General features: G+C 41.1%; 1 protein-coding gene across 2 annotated transcripts in view; it reads left to right on the top strand.

Moving 5' to 3' along the window:
* The first annotated feature begins 581 nt into the window (after positions 1-581).
* The window catches only part of DCBLD2 (discoidin, CUB and LCCL domain containing 2), a 76,047-nt gene continuing 55,446 nt past the window's right edge, over positions 582-21,182 (top strand). For both annotated transcript variants that reach the window (XM_081572504.1, XM_081572505.1), the window contains exon 1: positions 582-1,126. In XM_081572504.1, the coding sequence (XP_081428630.1) occupies positions 910-1,126 (217 nt within the window). In that variant the 5' untranslated portion in view covers positions 582-909. The remainder of the gene's footprint in view (positions 1,127-21,182) is intronic.

Consider the following 21,182-nt stretch of genomic DNA (forward strand, 5'->3'; position numbering starts at 1 on the left):
CTGTTATTGTAATGGAGAGTTGCTGCAACAACTGGATGTAATTTTAATAATAAAAAAAACTTGCTCTGCTATTGAGGGGAAAAAAAGTCCCTCAGACTCAGCTCCCAGCTAAAATCAGCCAGAATCCAGGTTTCCCACCCCTTTCAGTGGCCTGATGTGCGACGTGGGAGGAGCAATGAGCAAGTTGGGCCAGAGCAGCAGGGAAAGCGGGCTAAGGGAAGTCCCGGAAGTCATTGACCAGGGCAAGCAACCGCCTCTGCGGGATCAGCTTGGGCTGAAGTCTCAACAATAACAGGCGCGCGGGCCGGGCGGGGGCCGTCGGGGGCTAGAGTTTGGGGGCGGAACCCGTTTTGGGGGAGGCGGGTGGGACGCTTCCCAAGGCCGCCGGGGATTGGAGGAGAGAGATGAGGGGTGGTGGAGCTCGATGAGTGGGCCGGCGAGCTAACGGGTCGACCGAGGCGAACGAGTGTTGATTGGGTGGCGCAGAGGGAGACGGACCAGAGCTGCCCGCCGATTGGCCCGAGCGGGCTGTGAAGGCGTGGCCAGCACGCGCGAGAGGGAGCGCGAGGGAGCGGGCGGCCGGCCTGCCTGCCAGCCAGCCCGAGCCCAGGACGAGCGCGGTGGGCAGGGGTCGGATTGCTGAACGCGGCTCGGGAGGCGCGTCCCCTCAGCTGTCCTCCGCGGCTCGAGCACCCCATTTCTTTCCCTCCCCTCCCTAGCGCTCCGGCCTGGGGTCTCGGGGAGGGGAGCGGAGGGAAGGGACGAAGGAAAAGGAGGTTTCGCGGAGTGCGGGCGGCGTGGGGCGAAGCGCGCGCTGCCTCTTGCTCTCCCGCCGCTGCCTTTGCCTCCTCGCCCGGTGCCGCGGCCCCGGGGCGCCCGCACTATGCAGGCGGACTGCCGGCCGCCGCGATGGCGTGCCGGGCGGTGGTGAGAGCCGGGCACAGCCCTCAACGTTTGCAAGTCCGGGCCGCGGTCGCCGCCCCCGCCCGGGCCGCGCTCCCCCTCTCCCGCTCCTACCCCCTCCCTCTTCGCTCCAACTCCTCCTCCACCTCCTTCCCCAGGCCTCTGTTCCTCCTCCTCTTACTTATCCTGCTCCTGCTGCTCGAGGACGCTGGAGCCCAGCAAGGTGAGTTCTTCCCGAGGAGTGCGCTGCGCGCGGGGCCCCAGGGGCCTTGGGAGCGCCGTGGAAGCCTCTGGGGCGCAGGGTGTCCGGGTCGTTACGGAATCTGCAGACGCGCAGAGTAGTTGTGGTGCGCTTCGGTGCCTGGCCAGACCTGGTCCCGCATTCGCTGGGTTGAATTGCAAAGCTTGGCTGTCTGTTTTGCCCCAAGTTGGCGCGGCTTTACTTTTGGGGAAGCCCATTCATTTTTTTTGAAAAGAGGGAAGTGAGACCTTGCTATGAAGACCTCCTTTGGGCATTGGATTGTTCTGGGGAAAGTATTTGAGAGGAAAAGGAGAAGTTTTGGAGATACGCTGCCTAATGTTAAGCTAAGTGGATGGATGAACAGAGTAAAACGGCCAGGTAATTGAAGAGCATCCTAAATCCATTGAAGGGAGTTAACGACGATTATCTTCTGTGAAAGTGCCAAGTTCAAAATCGAATAGAGTTGATTCTGGTTATCTTTGAGTCTTGGATTTAGAACATGCTCTTTGCAATCCCTGCCTATTCAGAATGGTGGTCTAGATAGATTGTTTGGGTGAGACTCTACGTCTGGGACCCAAGGCTCTATTGCCCAGACGGAGCGATCCGTATTAAATGGGCAAGCCCTCACAGAAAGTGACAAAACTTCTTTCCTACTACAATCCTTCGAGATTCCAGAGCGTACAAAGCTATTTACTTAATAATCATAGTTTGAAAGAGAATGCTGGGCTGATTTCTTCCCCTTTTTAGTACTTTTTTTCAGGCATTGAACAGCAATTTTGAAAACAACTTGACATCAAGTTATTGAACACGTTTCTCCATTGCATTTCCATTTTATTACAGTGAGAGAGATAAGAACTGCGTTGTTACTTAATACTTGGAAGAGGTTTTTGTTTGTTTGTTTGTTTGTTTTTAGGTTGATCTCCACGTTTAAGTCCAGCTTAATGTTGCTTTCATGTAGTTTTCAGTAGAGTATGGGATCATGGCCTTAAGCATGTCATTGTGAAGATGCTAAAACTTTGACAGGCATGCGGAAATATAATGTAAATGGAAAAAATGTATTTAGTAAACTGACCTCTTTCAGCTCTAGGCAGCATTCAAGTTTCAGTTAGATCATTTCCTTAATCGAATTCTTGAACATCAGCACTTAATAAATTAGTGAAATCCTTTCCTTCATTGAAGTTTTAGAACCTATGCTTCTATTTTCCTCCAGGTAGAAAGAAAAAGCAAAACAGGATTATATTAACATATGGCTAACACTGATTGAATGGGTCTTACTTTGTGACAACCCCAAGTGATTTACATCTATTAACTCATTTAATCCTCACCACAGCCTTCTTGAGTTAAGTATTGTTATCCCATTTGAAACATAAGGAAACTGAGACACCCATAAAATAAGATATGTTGATACAAAGTATAACTACATAAGCTGGGTACTCTGACCACTTTTGCTTATTTCAGAATCTGAAAGTGTTTATGTCGTGTTTAAAAAAAAGATCTTTGAATAGTTTATAACTGATTAAATGTCTCCTCCGCAAATGAGACAATTGCCTTGTTTTTAGAGTTTCTCAAGCCCGGCCTAATTTAACATGCAATGTTACTTTTTTTTTTGGTAAGTTTAATTCTAGTTTTTACCAAGCATTTTAACAACTAGAGTATCTGGTTCTCTTTCACAGTGTCATGTTATATAAAAACATCAGTATAGATTAACACAAATAGAAATGATCCCAATAATTTAAAGACCTGATTTCTATTTCTCTCAAGTTGATTGGGTAAATTTTGTAAAATCACTTAATTTCTTTGTACCTCAGTTTTCTACATCAGTAATAAGAGAATATATACCTGTTTCCTAGCTTGATGAAAATGAAATGCTAGTACATAGGAGTCTGGCAAAGGGTAAAGTACAAACAGCTGATTATCATTGTTAATCATGAGCTTACTAAATTGATAAAGTAAGAGTCATTAGGTATATATATATCACCTGAAAACCCAGGAATTGTATGGTATTTGAATTCCCCAATTTTTTAAAAATTGTATTTCTTACCCAGCGGATCCAGATGCAGCCTGTGGTGCTGTCCATGTTACCGGTCTTAACAGATGTGCTTTAGGGTCCACTGGGATTCTTCACATAACCTGGAAAGAAGTCTGACTTCAAAATGAGAAGCAGTGCTTTAAGATGCCTATAGAATTTTTTCTAATGGGAATGTCTGCAATATTGTAATGTTAAGTTACAAGCTGGAGTTTTTACTCTATCGAAGTCTTTATAATAAGACTGGAAGGAGATAATAAAATGATAAAAGTTGTCTTTCGATGGTAGAGTTGTAAGTAATTTCTTTATGCATTTTCAAATGGTCTGCAAATTGCAATAAAAATAAGCTGTGAGAAAGTGTTTTGTGATATACAGATTTTTTTTTTTCCTTAGCCAGCCTAGGTAGAAATGCATTTAATATGTGTTTTGAGGTAGAACTGTATTTCAGGATTTTTTTCTTTTAATCTTTCAGACCTCATTTTGAAGTGGAAGATACTAAACTCATTCCAGTTAATGCCACACATTAATGCCATTCCTCAGCAGATTTTCTGCTGACCAAATGTTTTTTTCTTTTTATTTGGTCTAGAATAAAATTTATCATTGGTCTGAAAACTTGTCAACCTTTCACAACAGAGATGTATTTAACTAATCTTACTTCATTAATATATTTATAAATTCTGTTTATTCACATCTGTTTGACTATGATGCTGTTTTAGACATGGCTTATATTTGTGTGTCTTGAGTTCTAAGTTTGATATTAAGTTCACCTTCAAAGTCTTTCTCGTTTTTATTGAAAGCATTTTCAAAATGTATGTCTTTCTAAAAAACTTAAATGGGTGGAACTTATTATGCTGATTGCCTATTTGTTACTGTAATAAATTTACTTAATAGGAAGTAGGGGGTCTGCTTAATGAATTTAAGTCTCTGGTTTACATTATGACTGTAGGAATTTGTGTCACCTCATCTTAGGAGCTCAGCTTCCTCATTTGTGTCATGGAGGGTTTGCCTACCTTCTGGGTTAGAATTTTTTTCTTTTTGGCTGTGCTGAGCCTTCATTGCTTTTGTGCAGCTTTCGGTGCATGGGCTTCTCATTGCGGTGGCTTCTCTTATTGTGGAGCACAGACTCTAGGGGGCTCGGGCTTCAGTAGCTGTGGCACACACACTTAGTTGCACCACAGACCAGGCAGGGATCGAACCCATGACCCCTGCATTGGCAGGCAGAATCTTATTCACTGTTCCACCAGGGAAGCCTGTAAGTTAGAATGTTATTTGAATGTGGTAAAATATCAGGGGAATAAATTTTAAAAATCCATTGAGACTGACTTCTTTATGCCTATTAGTACAAAATATTCATGAAAGTATTTATTTTTGTTAGCTAATTTAATAAATCTGTCAAATCAGATTCTTTTTTAAAAAGAATCATTCAGTTTCACAATGATTTTTGAACTAATGTGTGAAAAAAATTTACAGTCTGTCAGGTAGTGCCTTTATTTGCTTGTGATACAGGGAAATAGTTTTTGAGCTGTATTTGTGAATTGTCGGAAATGAAGAACATGTCTGAGTGCAAAGAACATTTGTAATTATTACTAATATTGACATTAGGTTAAATTAGAATTTTACATGGTCTGTTGAAACATTAGGGCTCTTAAGGTCTTCCCTGGTGGCTCAGATGGTAAAGGATCTGCCTGCAATGCAGGAGACACAAGTTTGATACCTGGGTCTGGAAGATCCCTTGGAGGAGGTCACGGCAACCCACTCCAGTATTCTAGCCTTGGAAACTCCATGAACAGAGGAGTCTGGACGTCTGCAGTCCATGGGGTCACAAAGAGTCAGACATGACTGAGCAGCTAAGCTGCTCATGACCCTAGCTCATGACTGAGCTAGGGCTCTTATATGTAGTTTTTTTCAGAGGCAAAAATCAAAGCATGCTGTTTCTGCTGTATTTCTGATTAATTTTGCATAGTGGAGGTTAGAAATATAGTGCATATTCCATATGTGTTAGTGATCAAATTTAAAATCCATATTTTAAAAGCTTGTGAGTTAAAAATTAATTGTAAAATTACAGGTTAATGATTTTTAGGTAGATTTCCCAATGTTATCAACAGAGAGGAAACTTTATTTTGTTCTGGAAATAATTAATAGTTCTGTTTGAACATTTAAGCTTCATTCTAAAAGACCAACGCAATGTGTATGAGTTAAAGTATCAGTACTAGAATTTAAAAAATAATGAATTAATTAATTTCCAAAAAGAAAGCATCAGATTATAGCATGAGGAAAGTCTTGATTTACATAGGATTAGACTTTAAATATAAGACTGTACTTTACAAAATGAACATAGGGTATGAAAGTTCAGGTGGTAATACTAGGTATTAATTAAATGCATGCAAATAGATGGTTTCCACTTCCACTTCTTGACTAGTTGGAAGGATGTGGACTGATGACATGAAACTATATAGATCAGGAAAAGCTTTATAGAGGGACTGATATTTGCTAAATGTGATTGTTGATATAGGAAGTGAGACCGCTTGGCAGTTTTTCTTGTGTGGCTCATGGATTCAGTTGATTTTATAACAACCTTATGGCCTTAGCACTTTATTTATTTTAAAAATATCATACAGATAATTATATAACACTTACTCAAAACCATAAATTTAACTAATAATTATCTACAGTCCTACCCCTTATCTATCAATTTATAATTTTTGTTGGGCTTCCCTTGTGGCTTAGCTGGTAAAGAATCCACCTGCAATGCAGGAGACCTGGGTTCGATCCTTGGGTTGGGAAGATCCCCTGGAGAAGGGAAAGGCTACCCACTCCTTTCTCTGGAGTATACTCCTTTCCCAGTATTCTGGCCTGGAGAATTCCATGAAATGTATAGTCCATGGGGTCGCAAAGAGGTGGACATGACTGAGTGACTTTCACTTCACTTCACTTCATCTTCCTTTCTAGTCCATATTCACACACCTACATAATCTTATGTGGTTGTAATCTTAGTCGTGTGGTGTTATGTTCTGCAGACATATCATGTTAAAATTAATATGTAGGCTGATTTAGTACACAGAAGCTTACTTTGAAAATATGGCAAGACAAAGATTTTGAAATTAAAATTTTTTCACAAGACATTTATTCTTTATGAAGTAATTACTATATTGTTCAAAACTGCTATTATATTATTTTCTTTAATCCACTTGATTAAATTCTTCATTTATGATAGGCTCTTTACGAAAATATGTCAGTTCAAACTATTAGTTTAGAAACCCACATAATGCTAATTTTCCAGGTCCTTATGTGGATTGAATCAGTATACTCTTATCAGTACAAAAAAATACAGATATTCACATAAACTAGAATTTAATGAATGCCAGTGTCCACTGAAGCAGACAGATGATGGAATGATCTTAAAAGGCTGCTAAAACATCACCTGCTAGATCCACCTGCACTCTGAAGGTACGTAGTTGGAAGAAGATCTTTGGCTAGCTGCTTGAGTTACGGGAAAGACCCCAAGATGCACACTCTCTCAACTGCTTTCTAAGGAGAGGAGGCTCAGCGTTCCTTGCTTCTGTGGAGTGCAGTTTCTGCGAGTTTGCAGTCAGAACTTAATCGCTTGGGATCAAAGAGAAAATGCTAGTACTCGTTATCATCCTCTCATAAAAACTCTCAGCATGAGAGAGTTCCAACTGTAAACTCCCAGGGTGTGTGCACATATGTCAGCACAGCCCCAAGATAGTTATAAACAAGTAAAATACTGTCATTGTCTTCAAGGATCCTGCAGTCTAGTTGGGGCAATAATCATCTATGAGTTGGAGCCTGTGTGTAAATAGCCAGGGAAAGTTGCACAGTGCTGTGAGTTTGAAAAGCTGGGTAAGCTCACAGTGCCCAGGGAAGTAGGGGAAACCTTGCTGATAAAATGGTTTTAAGCAGATCAGCTAGCTGTTAGTGTCAGTAGATTCCTAGTTCACAGAGATGAGTGACATTTAAGGAGTAAAGATTGCAGCATCAGAACAGCAAGGAGTCAGGAAACTTGTGAGTGTCAAAGCCAGCCCTGCTGCAGTGAGTAGCATGCCTCTGGCCCTGGCCCACTGCTTCCTCCGCAAGCCCCATACCCTGCACTCTTGCCCCATATTTGGGCAAATATTTGTTGGTTCTTTTCTGAGGGCTATGGTTCTATGCACTGGGGTACTGCCCTCTTGGAGCTCTGTTAATACTTCCATAGTGTGTCCAGCAGCCCCTTTATCACCTGTAAGATAAAATCTACCATCTTCCCAGTATCTAGACTCCTATGCTTTTATAGTGAGAGGAGTCCTATGTATTTTTTCAGAATCGGGCCCCTCTCTTCCTCTCTGACTTTATCTCATGCCAGCATCCCTCACCCTTTATATGTATATAGTTCTGTGTAAAACTGAGATTTTTTTATTCCTCTCATATGTAATTTGATCCTGTTTTACCTTGTTCTCTATACTGATCTCTTTACATGTATCATTTTCTCTACTTGAATAGAAAGAGCTCCTTTCCTTATCTGCTTGGTAACCTCCTTGTTGTTATTTAGTTGCTGAGTCATGTCCAACTCTTTGTGACCCCATGGATTGTAGCCCGCCAGGCTCCTCTGTCTATGAGATTTCCCAGGCAAGAATACTGGAGTGGGTTGCCGTTTCCTTCAGGGGATCTTCCCAACCCAGGGATTGAACCTGTGCCTCCTTCTTGGCAGGCAGATTCTTTACCATTGAGTCCCCTGGGAAGTGGTAACCTCCTTATCACCCTTCAAACCTTCCTCGGTATCATCCTCTCTGAGAAGAGTTCTCTGTCACCACATGCACTCATCTCTAGATGGTAATTTCCAGTTTTTTCTGTTCAGTCATTTATCACAGTGTATATTAAATATTTATATCTGGCAGAGTTTTATTCATTTTCTAATTTCTAATACTTACTACGATGTCCATCGTTCAAAAATGTGAATTTTGGGGAACTCCCTGACGGTCCAGTGGTTAGGCCACAGCGTTTTCACTGCCAAGGGCCTGGGTTCAGTCCCTGGTCAGGGAACTAAAATTCCATAGTCCACTCAGCCGGGCCAAAAAAAAGAATTTAGAACTCATTTCTGCAGTGAATTTGCTGCCCCAAGCATGTTATTCATTAGTCTCTGGGCACCTGCATGCCCTTCACACTGTTGTCCTTTGTCTGATTCCCTCAGAGCCTGGGCTTCTCAGTTCCATGGAAATAGAGCCCTCTCTTGAACCTTAACCTGCTTGCCCAGGGCCTGACATTCTGCCCAGTGTTTTCCCAGCCACCCTTTTCCCAGGAGCTAGACTTTTTTTGCTTTTGTAGTGAGAGGAGTTCTCCCTCAACTGGAACTCTGAACAAAGCCATGGCTGCTATTTAGAGAACACTGCTATGTTGCCCTGTCAAATAAGTGGTCTTTAAGAACTGTGCTAAGCCAAAATCAATGAAAGCCAGTGCGGTGCACTCCGTTGCCTTCTCATTCAGATTTTGATTTGAATAGTCACCTCCAGCTTTATAAAACTGCCCTTAGATTTGGTTCTAGTTGTTGCCTGCCTCCTTTTTCTTTGCTAGCTGAAATTCCTGGAGAACATTCAGGTAGCACTAATCTGGTGTCAGAGGAAAGTAATGCGAAACAGGCTGGAAAGGTCATTGGGGACAAGATTGTGGACGACTTCCATTGCAGGGCAGACTGAAGAGTTTGTATCTATGGTGATATTAGCAGTGACATCACCCTTAGCTATTTCTGCTTCTACCCAGTCCATTTGCCCATTTCTGGGTCACTTGTCTCAGCCCAGGTCCATCATCCCATTGATGCTTTTCCCCATGTCCTTGATAGATCCTAAACCTGGCCCACACGCCAGTCCCCACGCTTTCTCTGGTTCCGAATAGCTTAGGGTTGCTGGAGAAAGGCATGTGACCTTTGTGACTAGATCTGCCTCAGATAAGGACCACCGATCGAACCTCCCATGGGATTTCTGCTCAGCCGCAGCATCGTGACTGACCTGCCTCGTCCTGAACCCTTGTCCTGCTCTTCATCCCTGCAAGTAAAACTACCTCTTGCCTCGCCTTTTCTTCTTCCTCAAATCATCTCTTCCACCTTGTCCAGAACCCTGCTTCATTGGGGAATATGAAAAGTGAAAGTGAAGTCGCTCAGTCCTGTCCGACTCTTTGTGACCCCATGAACTGTAGCCTACCAGGCTCCTCCGTCCATGGAATTTTCCAGGCAAGAGTACTGGAGTGGGTTGCCATTTCCTTATCCAGGGGATCTTCCCGACCCAGGGATTGAACCCGGGTCTCCCGCATTGTAGGCAGACGCTTTACCGTCTGAGCCACCAGGGAAGTGATTGGGGAATATAAGTTGTGCTTTTAGTATAATTTAAAATTCCATGGTGCTTCTTAACCTTATATCTGGAAACACAGTCAAGATGCCACTGGCTTATATATACATCTTTTCTTTCAACTCGTTGCTTTGCCAGCAGCTTATATTTCTCCTTTTTTCAGTGACCAACTAACAAGTAGACTACATTTGTGCTGTACATTTTCTTGGTGTCTAGCACACATAAGATATTTGTTAAATGATGATTTCCTTGCAGTCTAGCTTATGCTCTTCTGCAAGTGTCTCTTTAACTGTGAGATTTTTTTTTTCTTTTAAACCTGAGAGCTTTCTTTGTCTTCATTATTGTTTAACTTGGATGGAGTTTGAAAGTATAGAGATGTTGGAGGCAGACATACATGGATTTAAATATTAATACTAGGCATGTCACTCTCAGTGTTTTGTTTTTTTTTTAATGTATAACACACCTCTGTAGAATGTATGAGGCTGTGACCAAATCTAGGTAGTTGCTAAATTTTGGTTCAATGAGTGAAACGTGTTAATGAAAATTTGGTTTCTCTTTCCCTGCTCTACAGTTAAGATTTCCATTTGCAAGTGTTGGCTTTCTACTGAGATCCAGTGCTTCTCCATCCTTCTGGCCCTTCTCCCCATTTTCCCTACACTTACTGTATAGGAAAGTTCCACCCCTAGCTTGGTGAAGGGGTCAGGCCGTGTAGTGAAGAAATGTGACAGCAGGGTGTGATTGTTCATGTGAAATGTCCTTACTTGGCCTCCAACCACCGAGACCTTAATACAGGTTTTGTCCCCTCGCTTTTGGCCTCCCCTTTCTCCAACTTCCTACCTGTTGATAGACTTCAACTTTCTTTGATCGCCACCCTCAGATCATTTGCAGGTTCATGGTTTCTCTCTCTCTTCCTAGCATGACTGGTTTCTGGGTACTCTTTTTATCTTAGATGCTAACTTTATAGGTCTGGATGTGAGACATTCTGTTGCACAGGTGGAGGAAGAGTGTTTTAGTTAGTAGGGTTATAGGGAACTGAAAATTACACATGCTTAAAGTAGAAGGTAATTTGGGGGAGCATTTTGAGGTAGCTTGTGGAATCTTCTTAAGGACTGAGCCAGACTAAGCTCCGGGAAAAGCAGGGATGCAGCCAGACCTCAGACACCAAGGACTCTGTCTTTTTACAGCCTGACTTTCTCTGTATGCAGCGGATCATGGCTGCTGGCAATCCTCAAGGCTTGTAGCCTCAACACTGGAGAGATTCTGGGGTTTCCCTGACATACAAGGGCAGGAAATTGGAGGGCAGGGTAAGTTGGCCTCAAATGGGCCCAGTGTGAGTCAGTACCCACCCTTGGACCAGTTAGCTAACCAGGGCGCATGAGGTCATATGAAAACTGTTGCAAACTACAGAGTAGTTCCCAGAAGGAAGGGAGGGTACTAGATGTGTAGATATCATCTTCAGAGAGATTGTTCACATTTATAGAATCCACTGCATTTTACATAAGTTCTTACCAAGCCCTCACAATTACCTTGGGAGATGGGTGGTATTATTCCCATGTATAGTTGAGGATGTAGCGGTTAAGTGCTAGGATCACCTCAGAAGTTGGCATACCTAGAATTTACACTGGAAAGTCTGTCTGATTCCCAGGCCTGGGTACTTTCTATTTTATCACTTACCTACCATGTGCCTACCCTTGGTTTGTTCTGAGTTTATTATTTTCTAAATTCGGCCGCATATGTTAAGAACCCAGTGTGCCTTGTTTCTATGTCTGGCGACCCAGGCGAACAGAAGACATTGCCTGCCTAGCAGAGTTCTACAGCTGGTGTGGCACACCGACATAAATATGCAGAATTAAGCATATTCAGCATAGAGATTTTAATAATGGAAATGGAGAGAAAGACCTGGACTTTCGGAAAGGTTTCCCAAGAGAACACTGAGTAGGTATTTGCCAGGTGGCTCTGAGGAGGAAGGACATTACCGTTGGCAGAGCTGAGAAGCACAGAGGAGCGAGTGGGTAGAGCATGGGGGAGTTCCCTGGGGGTCGCCCACAGTTCCAGAGTGGGGGCAGAGAGTTTGTGAGAAAAGTTGAGAGGAGATGGGAAAGGGAGTCAGGGAACAGATTGTAATGGACTTTGTATTCTTGCTGAAGAGTTTGTGATTTATTGTATCATCAGTGGCGAACAGTTGAAGGTTTTTTAAATGAGGGACCTACATGACCCAGTCTAAGAAACACTGGCAAGAGTGTGGGCAGTGGATTGGGGAGGAAGGAAAGGAAGTGGAGGGAACCTGTTAGAGAACTCTTGCAAGGGCTTGCACTTGTTCAGAGGGGCTAAATTTAGAGATTCTAAGGAAAAAAAGTATAAAACTTAATGCCTAGTTAAATCTGAGAGAGCAGAGGTCAGTTAAAAGTGCTGGGTTTTTTTCCTTCTGGAATTGTCTTCTCTCTGCTTCCAGCACCTCCCTCATCCAGAAGTATTTGTCTAGTTAATTGCTATTTATCCTATGCATGCGCACGCACATACTGTATCACATCCATTACTTCCCTGCAGGACTCAACATACCAGAAATTATTAATTAATACTATGTCTGTCTTTCTATTTTGTAAATTCTCTAAGGACAAGGGCCTTGTCATTTCTCTTGTTCTAACACCTGGTTCAGTACTTGGCACATGGAAGTTGCTCGTTGAATGCTTGGTACATAAGTTTGAATACTGTGGAATTTCTGAGCGGAGATGCTTAATATAGAAGTAGATTACAGATTTGAGAATTAGGAGAAAGGTTGGAAACTTTGGAGCATCTCCACCTAGTGGTAACTGAAGCTGGAGTGGAGAGATGGCCCTGGCAGCATACAGAAAGAGGGGAAAGAGCTCTGGAGAACTGCAGCATCAGTGATCTGTAGTCAAAAGATGTCAGCTAAGATGCCGGAGAAGTGGCAGTTAGAGTTAAAAGAAGAACTAAGTTGGGGAAGGAGAGTTCTAAGAAGGCGGGAGGGCTGATAAGGAAGGAAGGAAGGAAGGTGGGAGGGAAGGAAAGGCCAGCAATACCAGATGCTGTGGAAAGGTCACGGATGATAAGGATGGCAAAGTATCTGTTGACTTGACAGCTCGCAAACTGACTGCTTTAGTGAATAGTCCCATTGGAAGGGTAGGTCTGTGCTTCCTGATGCTGCCATAACAGATCACCACAAATTTAGATGGCTTCAAGCAACAGAAATTTATTGTCTTACAGTTGTGAAGGCTGAACTTCTGAAAGTTGAGTACTGGCAGGGCCATGTGCTGTCTCTGAAGGCTCTAGGTGAGGGCCCTTCCTTGCTTCTTCTAGCTTCTGGGAGTTGCAGTTTTTGGAATCCCTTTGCATCCTTCTAGTCTCTGGCTCTGAAGTTACATGGTATTTTCCCTATGCCCGTATCCCTGTCCAAATTTCCCTCTTTTTATAAGGACACCAGACACTGGATTAGGGTTTGTCCTAATCCAGTATGACCTCATTTTAAACTAATTACATCTGCTAAGACCTGTTTCCAAATAAGGTAACATTCACAGGTTCCAGGAATTAGGAACATATAATTTGGTTGTTGGGGTGATGGGGTGTAGGGGGAGCAGAATCCAACCCACAACTGTCTGGAAACTGAATAGTCATATTTTGAGCCTAGAATGGGAAGGAGTATAGGAAGCAAAGAAATAAGACATCAAACATGGAAAACTGAAAAATCTCTCTATAAGGAAAAAAAAGTGTGAAAAAGTGGTAGATATTGGGGAATACTGGGTGGAGAAAGATTGTGTGTTTTTGTTGTTGCTCTTATTGTTAGAATTCTGAAATTTATTAAAAGTGTGGATCCTTCCTAGGTACCACTGAAGCAAAATTATACCTGTTGTGCAAATATAAAATTAACACATCAAAGATTTTATTCAACTCATTAATTAATGAAGGACTCAATAAGAGGTTAAAATGTGTCCAAAGAGTATTTGAGAGACTGGGTGTTTAGATAGGCAGTCTTAGGCTGTAATTGCTAGATTAGATGACTAAACGTGGGCTATTAGGGCTGTAAAATGTAATATTTGGATTTATTTTTTTCAACTGTCCAGACATTATATGCATCTCCACAGAACAAAAATCTATAAGTTTATAGGAATAAAACTAGCATATGACCCAGCAGTCCCACTACTAGGCATATGCCCTGAGGAAACCCAAAACTGAAAAAGACACATGTACCCCAATGTTCATTGCAGCACTATTTACAATAGCTAGGACATGGAAGTAACCTGGATGTCCATCAACAGATGAATGGATAAATATGCTGTGGTACATATATAGAATGGAATATTACTCAGCCATAAAAAGGAACCCATTTGAGTCAGTCCTAATGAGGTAGATGAACTTGTAATTTAGAGCCTATTATACACAGTGAAGTGAGTCAGAAAGAGAAAAACAAATATCATATACTAACACGTAGATATGGAATCTAGAAAGATGGTACTGTTGAACCTATTTGCAGGGCAGCCGTGGAGACACAGACGTTGAGAACAGACTTAGGGACATAGCTTGAGAGGAGGAAGGAGAAGGTAGGATGTATAGAGAGAGTAACATGGAAACATACATTACCATATGTAAAATAGATAACCAGTGCTGTATGACTCAGGGAACTCAAACTGGGACTCCGTAACAACTTAGAGGGGTGGGATGGGGAGGGAGGTGGGAGGGCTGTTCAAATGAGAGAGGAGGGACATAGGTAAACCCTATGGCTGGTTCATGTTGATGTTTGGTAGAAACCAACAGAATACTATAAAGCAATTGTCCTTCAATTAAAAAATAAATTAATTTAAAAAAATCTGCAAGTTTATGTGCAATGAAGACTAGGACCTTTAGTTGATGATAAATTACAAGTCCAATTAAATACTTTGCTCTGTAATTTTTGGGCAGCTTTTGGTCCCTATGGCATTTAAAGGTTCTGCTGCTCACCTTTTTTTTTAGCCTATTTCCAAGTTTCAGATAATTTTTCTGCCATATTTATTATAATCTGTTGAAACAGAGATGGGGGCCTGAGAACCTAATGTTCTAATGTTGACAAAATTTTGAGAAGCACTGAGTAAAAATACTGGTGACTTTCAATGCCCATCTGAGACCAGGATCCATTATTGTAATGACAGCTGTTCCTTAGACTGTGATTTTTTTTTTTTTTTTTCCAGTCGTGCTTGGCTCCTGGGCAGAGAGATCACTTGATCCCAGGTGGAGGGTTTCCCAGGCAGATAGATCCTCAAGAAGGCATAGTGGCCAGGAAGTGAAGGTACTAGGAAGAGTGTAGTTCACACACTGGATGTGAGATCCAGGCTGGGTGGGGAAAGAAGTGAAGCTAAGGGCAACATAATAGATGGGGAGAAAAGAGAGAAGTTCACAGAAAACGAGCAGTGGGTGTAAGAGAGCCGAAGGGTCAGGAGACTGACCAAAGGAGTGAGATATTAAAGTTTCTGACATTTCACAGGTGGGAGGAGTCTACAGTAATAGCAAAAACAAAGTCTAAGTTGTGTTTTCATGAGTCACTGAAGTGAAGTAGAGGTCATCCGGGAGAAGATTAGTGAGAATTACTTTCTCATGATTTATACTTTTCACAGGACATTTTAAAGCTGCTGTAAATCTTCTAAAGTAATGAGCCATTGTTCTGATGGCTTAGCGAGGCTGTGCCCAACTCCCCGGATCTACATATGATAAGCAAAAGCCTTTCTGGTCTTTATGGCTGTAATAATACCCTCAGACATTTATTGAGCACATTATTGTGGATTAGGCCCTTGATAGTAGGGAGGGTTTTTTTTGCTTCGTTTTATCTTTTTATTTACTTATGTATTTATTTATTTTTGGTCGTGCTGGGTTGTTGTTGCTCTGTGGGCTTTCCTCTAGTTGCTGCAAGCGCGGCTACTCTCGCACGGGCTTCTCATTACGGTGGCTTCTCTTGTTACAAAGCACGGTCTCTAGGGTATGTGGCTTCAGTAGTTGCAGCACGCTGGCTCAGTTGTTGTGGCTTCTGGGCTCTAGAGTTCAGGCTCAGGAGTTGTCACACAGGGACTTAGTTGTTCTGTGGCATGTGGGATCTTCCCGGGCCTGGAATCTAACACGCATCTCCTGAATTGGCAGGCAGACTCTCTACCATTTGAGCCACTAGGGAAGCCTGATAATAGGTGTTTTCATACAGTATCTTATTTAATTCTTACCCTATGTGGTTTGAGATAGTAGTATACCCATTTGAGAAAAACTGACCTTTAGCAGCAGTAAACAACCTTCTCAAGATCACAGTGTGTGGTAGGGCATTTACATTCATCGTGTGACCCCAGGGCCCACTTGCTTAACCGTTGCGTTCTATGTGGAGTGTGTGCTTGGTGGGGATTGAAGAGGATTTAAACATCTCACTTTCCTTCATGTGATTCAGTTTTGTAAATTATTACTACATGCAGGCAGGAGTTTGGGCTTAAAGAAGACTGACCTGGGAGCTGTTTCTTTTCCTTAAAATTGCCACCATAACCCTCTTACGGCTCTCGGCACATATCCATCTTATTGCAATATTTTTTCAAAAGATGAATGAAATTAAAGTAGGGCCTTGAAGTATCTTTTTGAGATTGTTGTGATGCAGCTTTAAAAATCTTAGAGTAATAGGATTTATATAGTACTTTGTAGTCTGAAAATTCTTAGTGCTAAATAATGCATTAAAAATCTTCATTGAAGTCAAATGAAATAATGAAATAGAATATCCTGATTAATACTTGCAAGTCATTCTTCGGAACACTTTCCTACTCTGAATGCCTCTCTTCTCCGTTTCTTGTAAGATCTCACAGATGTGTTACAAGATGTGACAGAAGTGACTCTTATTTAGAGGAAGTATACAGTCAGACTCACCCGTGCACCATGACAAGAACCCTTGAAAGTCCACTGGAAAAGTATAAGCCTCTCTTAGCTTATGATGATTGTAATGAAAGTTGCCTTGCTCTACGTTTTAGGCCTATTTATGCAAGTTTCCTACATTTGTGTTTGTTCTTGTTAAAGAAAGTGTTTTTAGAAGTCATTTCATGTTCATGTTAATAAAATTAAATATAATTTCTATTATTTTTAATAGTAATGTGACTACAATATGGGCTTAGCTGGAGGGTTACATAAAATCAGCATCGTGAGCACATGTTTATCTAAAAAACACACTTGAAGTTTAGAAAGCAGCCTAAAATAAGCATGTGTTCTTTGTTGTATTAATTCACTGCTATTTAAATTAACATTACTTGTGTTTTCTCTTGAGATATGCAGTAAAAAAAAAAAAAATTACTCAGCTATTTTCCTGGAGCAGTATCAAAATTTGTATCTGGCTTACCACATCTGACCTGACAGTATTCGGAGGAAGTGAACACATGTTCTCTGAGTAATCCCCTAGATAAATCTGCAGCTGAAGGGGCAGTGAGATCAAATTCCAGTGTTTTCTCTCCACTGAAATAAAATTAAAATTCAAAAATTGCATGAAGAGGCTTTCTACCCTTTATGGTCCACTATAGTCTGGTAGAGACCATCTAGGGGAGAAGGAGAAGTAGCTGACAAGCACGGTGGTGATGATGGAGTTGGAGAGGGAGGAAGAGCTGGCCATGTGGAGTTACTGATGAGAGTGAGTGTATGGATTGGTCCTACGATACCCATTTTGAAAATTATTTTTCCAGTAGTGGTTACACTCTCTGTCAGTTCTACCTTGTGAAAGTGAGTAATAGTAGGTGGTGTTAGCCTGGTCACAGATTATTATTCTTTCCAGTTACAAAGCTAAGCAGAAAATCTGGAGACTTTTACTTCCTGACCCCTATTACCGTCCTTTTTCAAACACTCATGTTAAGTGAGGGGCCCCGACCAAGAAAAATACTTGAGGGGTGTAGAGTAATAAGAAGAACCTTTTTCTTTTTTTTCCTTTGGCTTAAAGAAAAATAAGCTTTCTGCTTATTTCTTTGACCTTGTGGGGAAAACTATTCCCTGGGTTGTACCCTTAGCCAGAAGAAAAGGAACTAACTCAGATCTTCTGTGGGAGACATCCTATCCTTTTCTCCAAGTCAGCCCATCTCAGCCTCGACACTATTTGACACTTTGGGTCCATCACCCTTTTATTCTTGGGGGCTGTTCTGTGCCTTGTAAGATACTTTAGCAGCATCTTTGGCCTCTACCCACTAGATGCTAGTAGCACTCTCCCCCTCCAGTGGTGACCTGTCTCTTGTTATTGTTTAGTTGCTCAGTCAGGTTGGGTGGGTTGCCATGCCCTCCTCCAGGGAATCTTTCCCACCCATCTCTATGCTCTGCCAAGTGGAAGGTAGAATTGCTCCAATGTCCCCCACCCCCATTTGAGAACCTTTGCTGTCATGTGTTAGGTGATTTGTTGATAATATTTTCCCGATTTTAGTGTTATTTTAAAATATGTCGTCCCATTTCAAGTATTTTAGTGTAGAATAGGCTTCGCTTTTAAGCACTGTAGAAATAAACTGGAAGCACATTTTCTAATTTGGGGGCAAAAATGAGCACAAGGTCTGTCTTTGATTTGAGAATCCAACATTGTCACCTTTGGATGTGTGGTACAGTGTTTTTTTGCTGTGCAAGTGGGGACCCTTTGGTGGGTCAAGAATATATATTTAAAACCATATTGAGTCACAGTGTAAAGTACATTTCTTACTTTGTAATAACAGAGAAAAACATTTGAAAGCTTCTGGCCTAGTGTCCCTTTCCAACTGAAATATTCTAAACATGTTCTTCATAGCAGTAGGTATTTGGTCAGGCCAGCTAAACTATTTATCAAATTAGGTTAAACTTATCAAATAGACTTGGAAATATGAAATATTCAAGCTTGTGGATTGCAGTAGGTTTGAGACTTTCTTTTAACTTTAGTTTCTGGTGCATATCATCTTGTTTGCAAGAGGAGAAAAGCTCTGAACTCCATCACATATTTTAGAACATTCTTGGCACATAACTTGTGGACTGTTCATGCCCTCCCCCTACACAAGATACTGAAAAAAGACAGCTCCATTTTAATTCTTTTCTTCATCAGCACGTGTGCAAGAATCCTGTTTTTCATCGGTTAGTATTTACTTTGTTAACTTTTGTAAGAACTACAGTGCATAGGGGAAAAGGCAAAAAGACATTTTGTGTATTTATGAAGAATCAAACAAATATGAACATAAAGATATCTAAAAATTGATATCTGAAAAAGATATCTCCTGACACTCTGCTTGTAGTCTTTTTGAAAAATTCATTTTTACATGACAACCTTAGGTTAAATAATAGCCTGTGGGGAATACATGAAATGCCACAATCTGCCATTACTAAGTTCTGACTTCAGCTGTTAATAGCAAAATTCTTGGCTTTCTGAAATTCATCAACACTTCTAATCACTTAAAAAACTGCCTTAGTTTTATACATACTAAAGAAAATACACTTATATTTTGAATTACTTCATTTATTCAGGGTTACTTTTTAAAGACTGAAACACTTCCAGAAAGCTTGGTTTCATCTTTTTGGTGGTAAGAGTACATTTCTGACTTGTTTCATATTGCTATTAATAGAAGATCGCTTAGGATGGTGGCCTTTTTCTCTAAGGAAAAATGCTGGTGATTATTCAAAAGTTATTTAAATTATAACTCATTTATTTTCACAAGGGAGGTTTTTGTATCCCTGTGTTTTTAATTTAGATGATATCCAGTAGAGATATTAAAGGTATTTTCATGGTAATTTCAGGGGAAATTTGTGGTTATTTTCTATTCCTCTGAGTTGTATAACGTTCTAAATTTTATATTTGTAAAAGATCAGTGGATGTATCACAAAAACTCACAGGTTTATTTAATAGTGCCTTTCTGTATTATGATATTATTGAGCCACAATGCCTCATTTTTGTGTGTGTGGAGTGAAGGCAGGTGTAGAAGACAAATGAAGTCCTGGTGGGTCAGATGGTAAAGAATCTGCCCGCAATGAGGGAGACATGGGAAGGTCCCCTGGAGGAGGGCATGGCAACCCACTCCAGGATTCTTGTCTGGAGAATCCCCATGGACAGAGGGACGTGGCGGGCTGCAGTCCATGGGGTCACAAAGAGTCGGACACAACTGAGTGACTAAGCACAATGTTGGTTAAAGCTACCAACAGAGAGAGATTGATTTAAGAAGCCAGATGTTGGCTTTGACCTTAGTAGACTAAGTAGCAATACGAATGTGGATTTGAGAGTAAAATTTCTTTATTAGCAAAAAATACTAAGTATTGTCCTCAGAATCTAGGTACAGAGTTGTTGTTCCTTCCTTGAAGCTAGTTTTGGGACTCGTTAGAGATAACTTTTTCATAGGTTAATGTATAGTTTCTTTATTCATTCAATTCAGTTCAGTTCAGTCGTTCAGTCGTGTCCGACTCTTTGCAACCCCATGGACTGCAGCTCGCCAGGCCTCCCTGTCCATCACCAACTCCCGGAGTTTACTCAAACTCATGCCCATGGAGTTGGTGATGCCATCCAACCATCTTATCCTCTGTCGTCCCCTTCTCCTCCTGCCTTCAATCTTTCCCAGCATCAGGGTCTTTTCAAATGAGTCAGCTCTTCGCATCTGGTGGTCACAGTATTGCAGTTTCAGCTTCAGCATCAGTCCTTCGAATGAATATTCAGGACTGATTCCCTTTAGGATGGACTGGTTGGATCTCCTTGCAAATAAACATTTATTTTACAACTGCTACTTGCTAGATACTATGTTCTTATTCATAGGCTTTTAAAACTCTGTTCTAGTAAATAAAATCAGCCTTGCATTGTTCTTAAAAATAAAAAATCAAGATAATAGAAAATTTTCTTAAATTGATCTGTTTCCATATTGAGTTTAAAACTCAGAAGTGTCACTTTTAATAGTTTTTTTTTTTTTTAAGTTCTGAACTATTCCGAAAGGTGATTATAAACAGCTCTTTTGAAGGAGAAAATACTGTTATTTTGAAAGGATGTATTCATTTTCCTATTAGACATTTATTTGAATCCCATCATTAAGGAATGCTAAATGATACAATTGGAGCAGCAGCTGAAACTTTTTAATCAGTATTATTGTCTCTTTCCAGGTACTCAGTGAAATAGCACATTTTATGATAAAGGGAAGAATGCAGATATTGGATTTTTACAAACAATATGTTAAGTTAGCTAGGTTTCCATATTCAGTTGCTGAGGGAATTTCTGGAACAAATAATGCTGCTACCAAGATGTGAAGGGTTGCTGTGCCCTCCTCCAGGGGATCTTCCCTACCAAAGGGTCGAAGCCCCATCTCTTAAGTCTCCTGCATTGGTGGGCAGGTTCTTCTACCACTTGTACCACCTGGGAAGCCTCAGTCTTTAGTGTAGATTAAGTATTTTTAGAAATCATTCAACTTCTTACAGAGATTTTAGAAGAGGCTTGCAGTATTTGTAAGTAAATAGATGAAATTGATCATGTAGATTTATTTTTATAGTTTTATTTATTTTGAACAATTACTGTGAATTAATACTCTTAAAGATTGGATTTATTATGATATGTATATATAAATATGGTATAATTGTTATGTTTACTCCTGTTTATTCTAATTGGAAAGTTCTTTGAACTCATAAAGCTAACCATTGATTATTTTGACCTAACCTGGCTTCTCCTGGCTCATACAAGTAGATTTACCAAGTCATCTAGTCATCAAGTCAACCATGTCATCTA

This window comes from Giraffa tippelskirchi, chromosome 2 (assembly GCF_054371585.1).
Source record: "Giraffa tippelskirchi isolate mGirTip1 chromosome 2, T2T-mGirTip1v1.2.pri, whole genome shotgun sequence".
Taxonomy (NCBI): domain Eukaryota; kingdom Metazoa; phylum Chordata; class Mammalia; order Artiodactyla; family Giraffidae; genus Giraffa; species Giraffa tippelskirchi.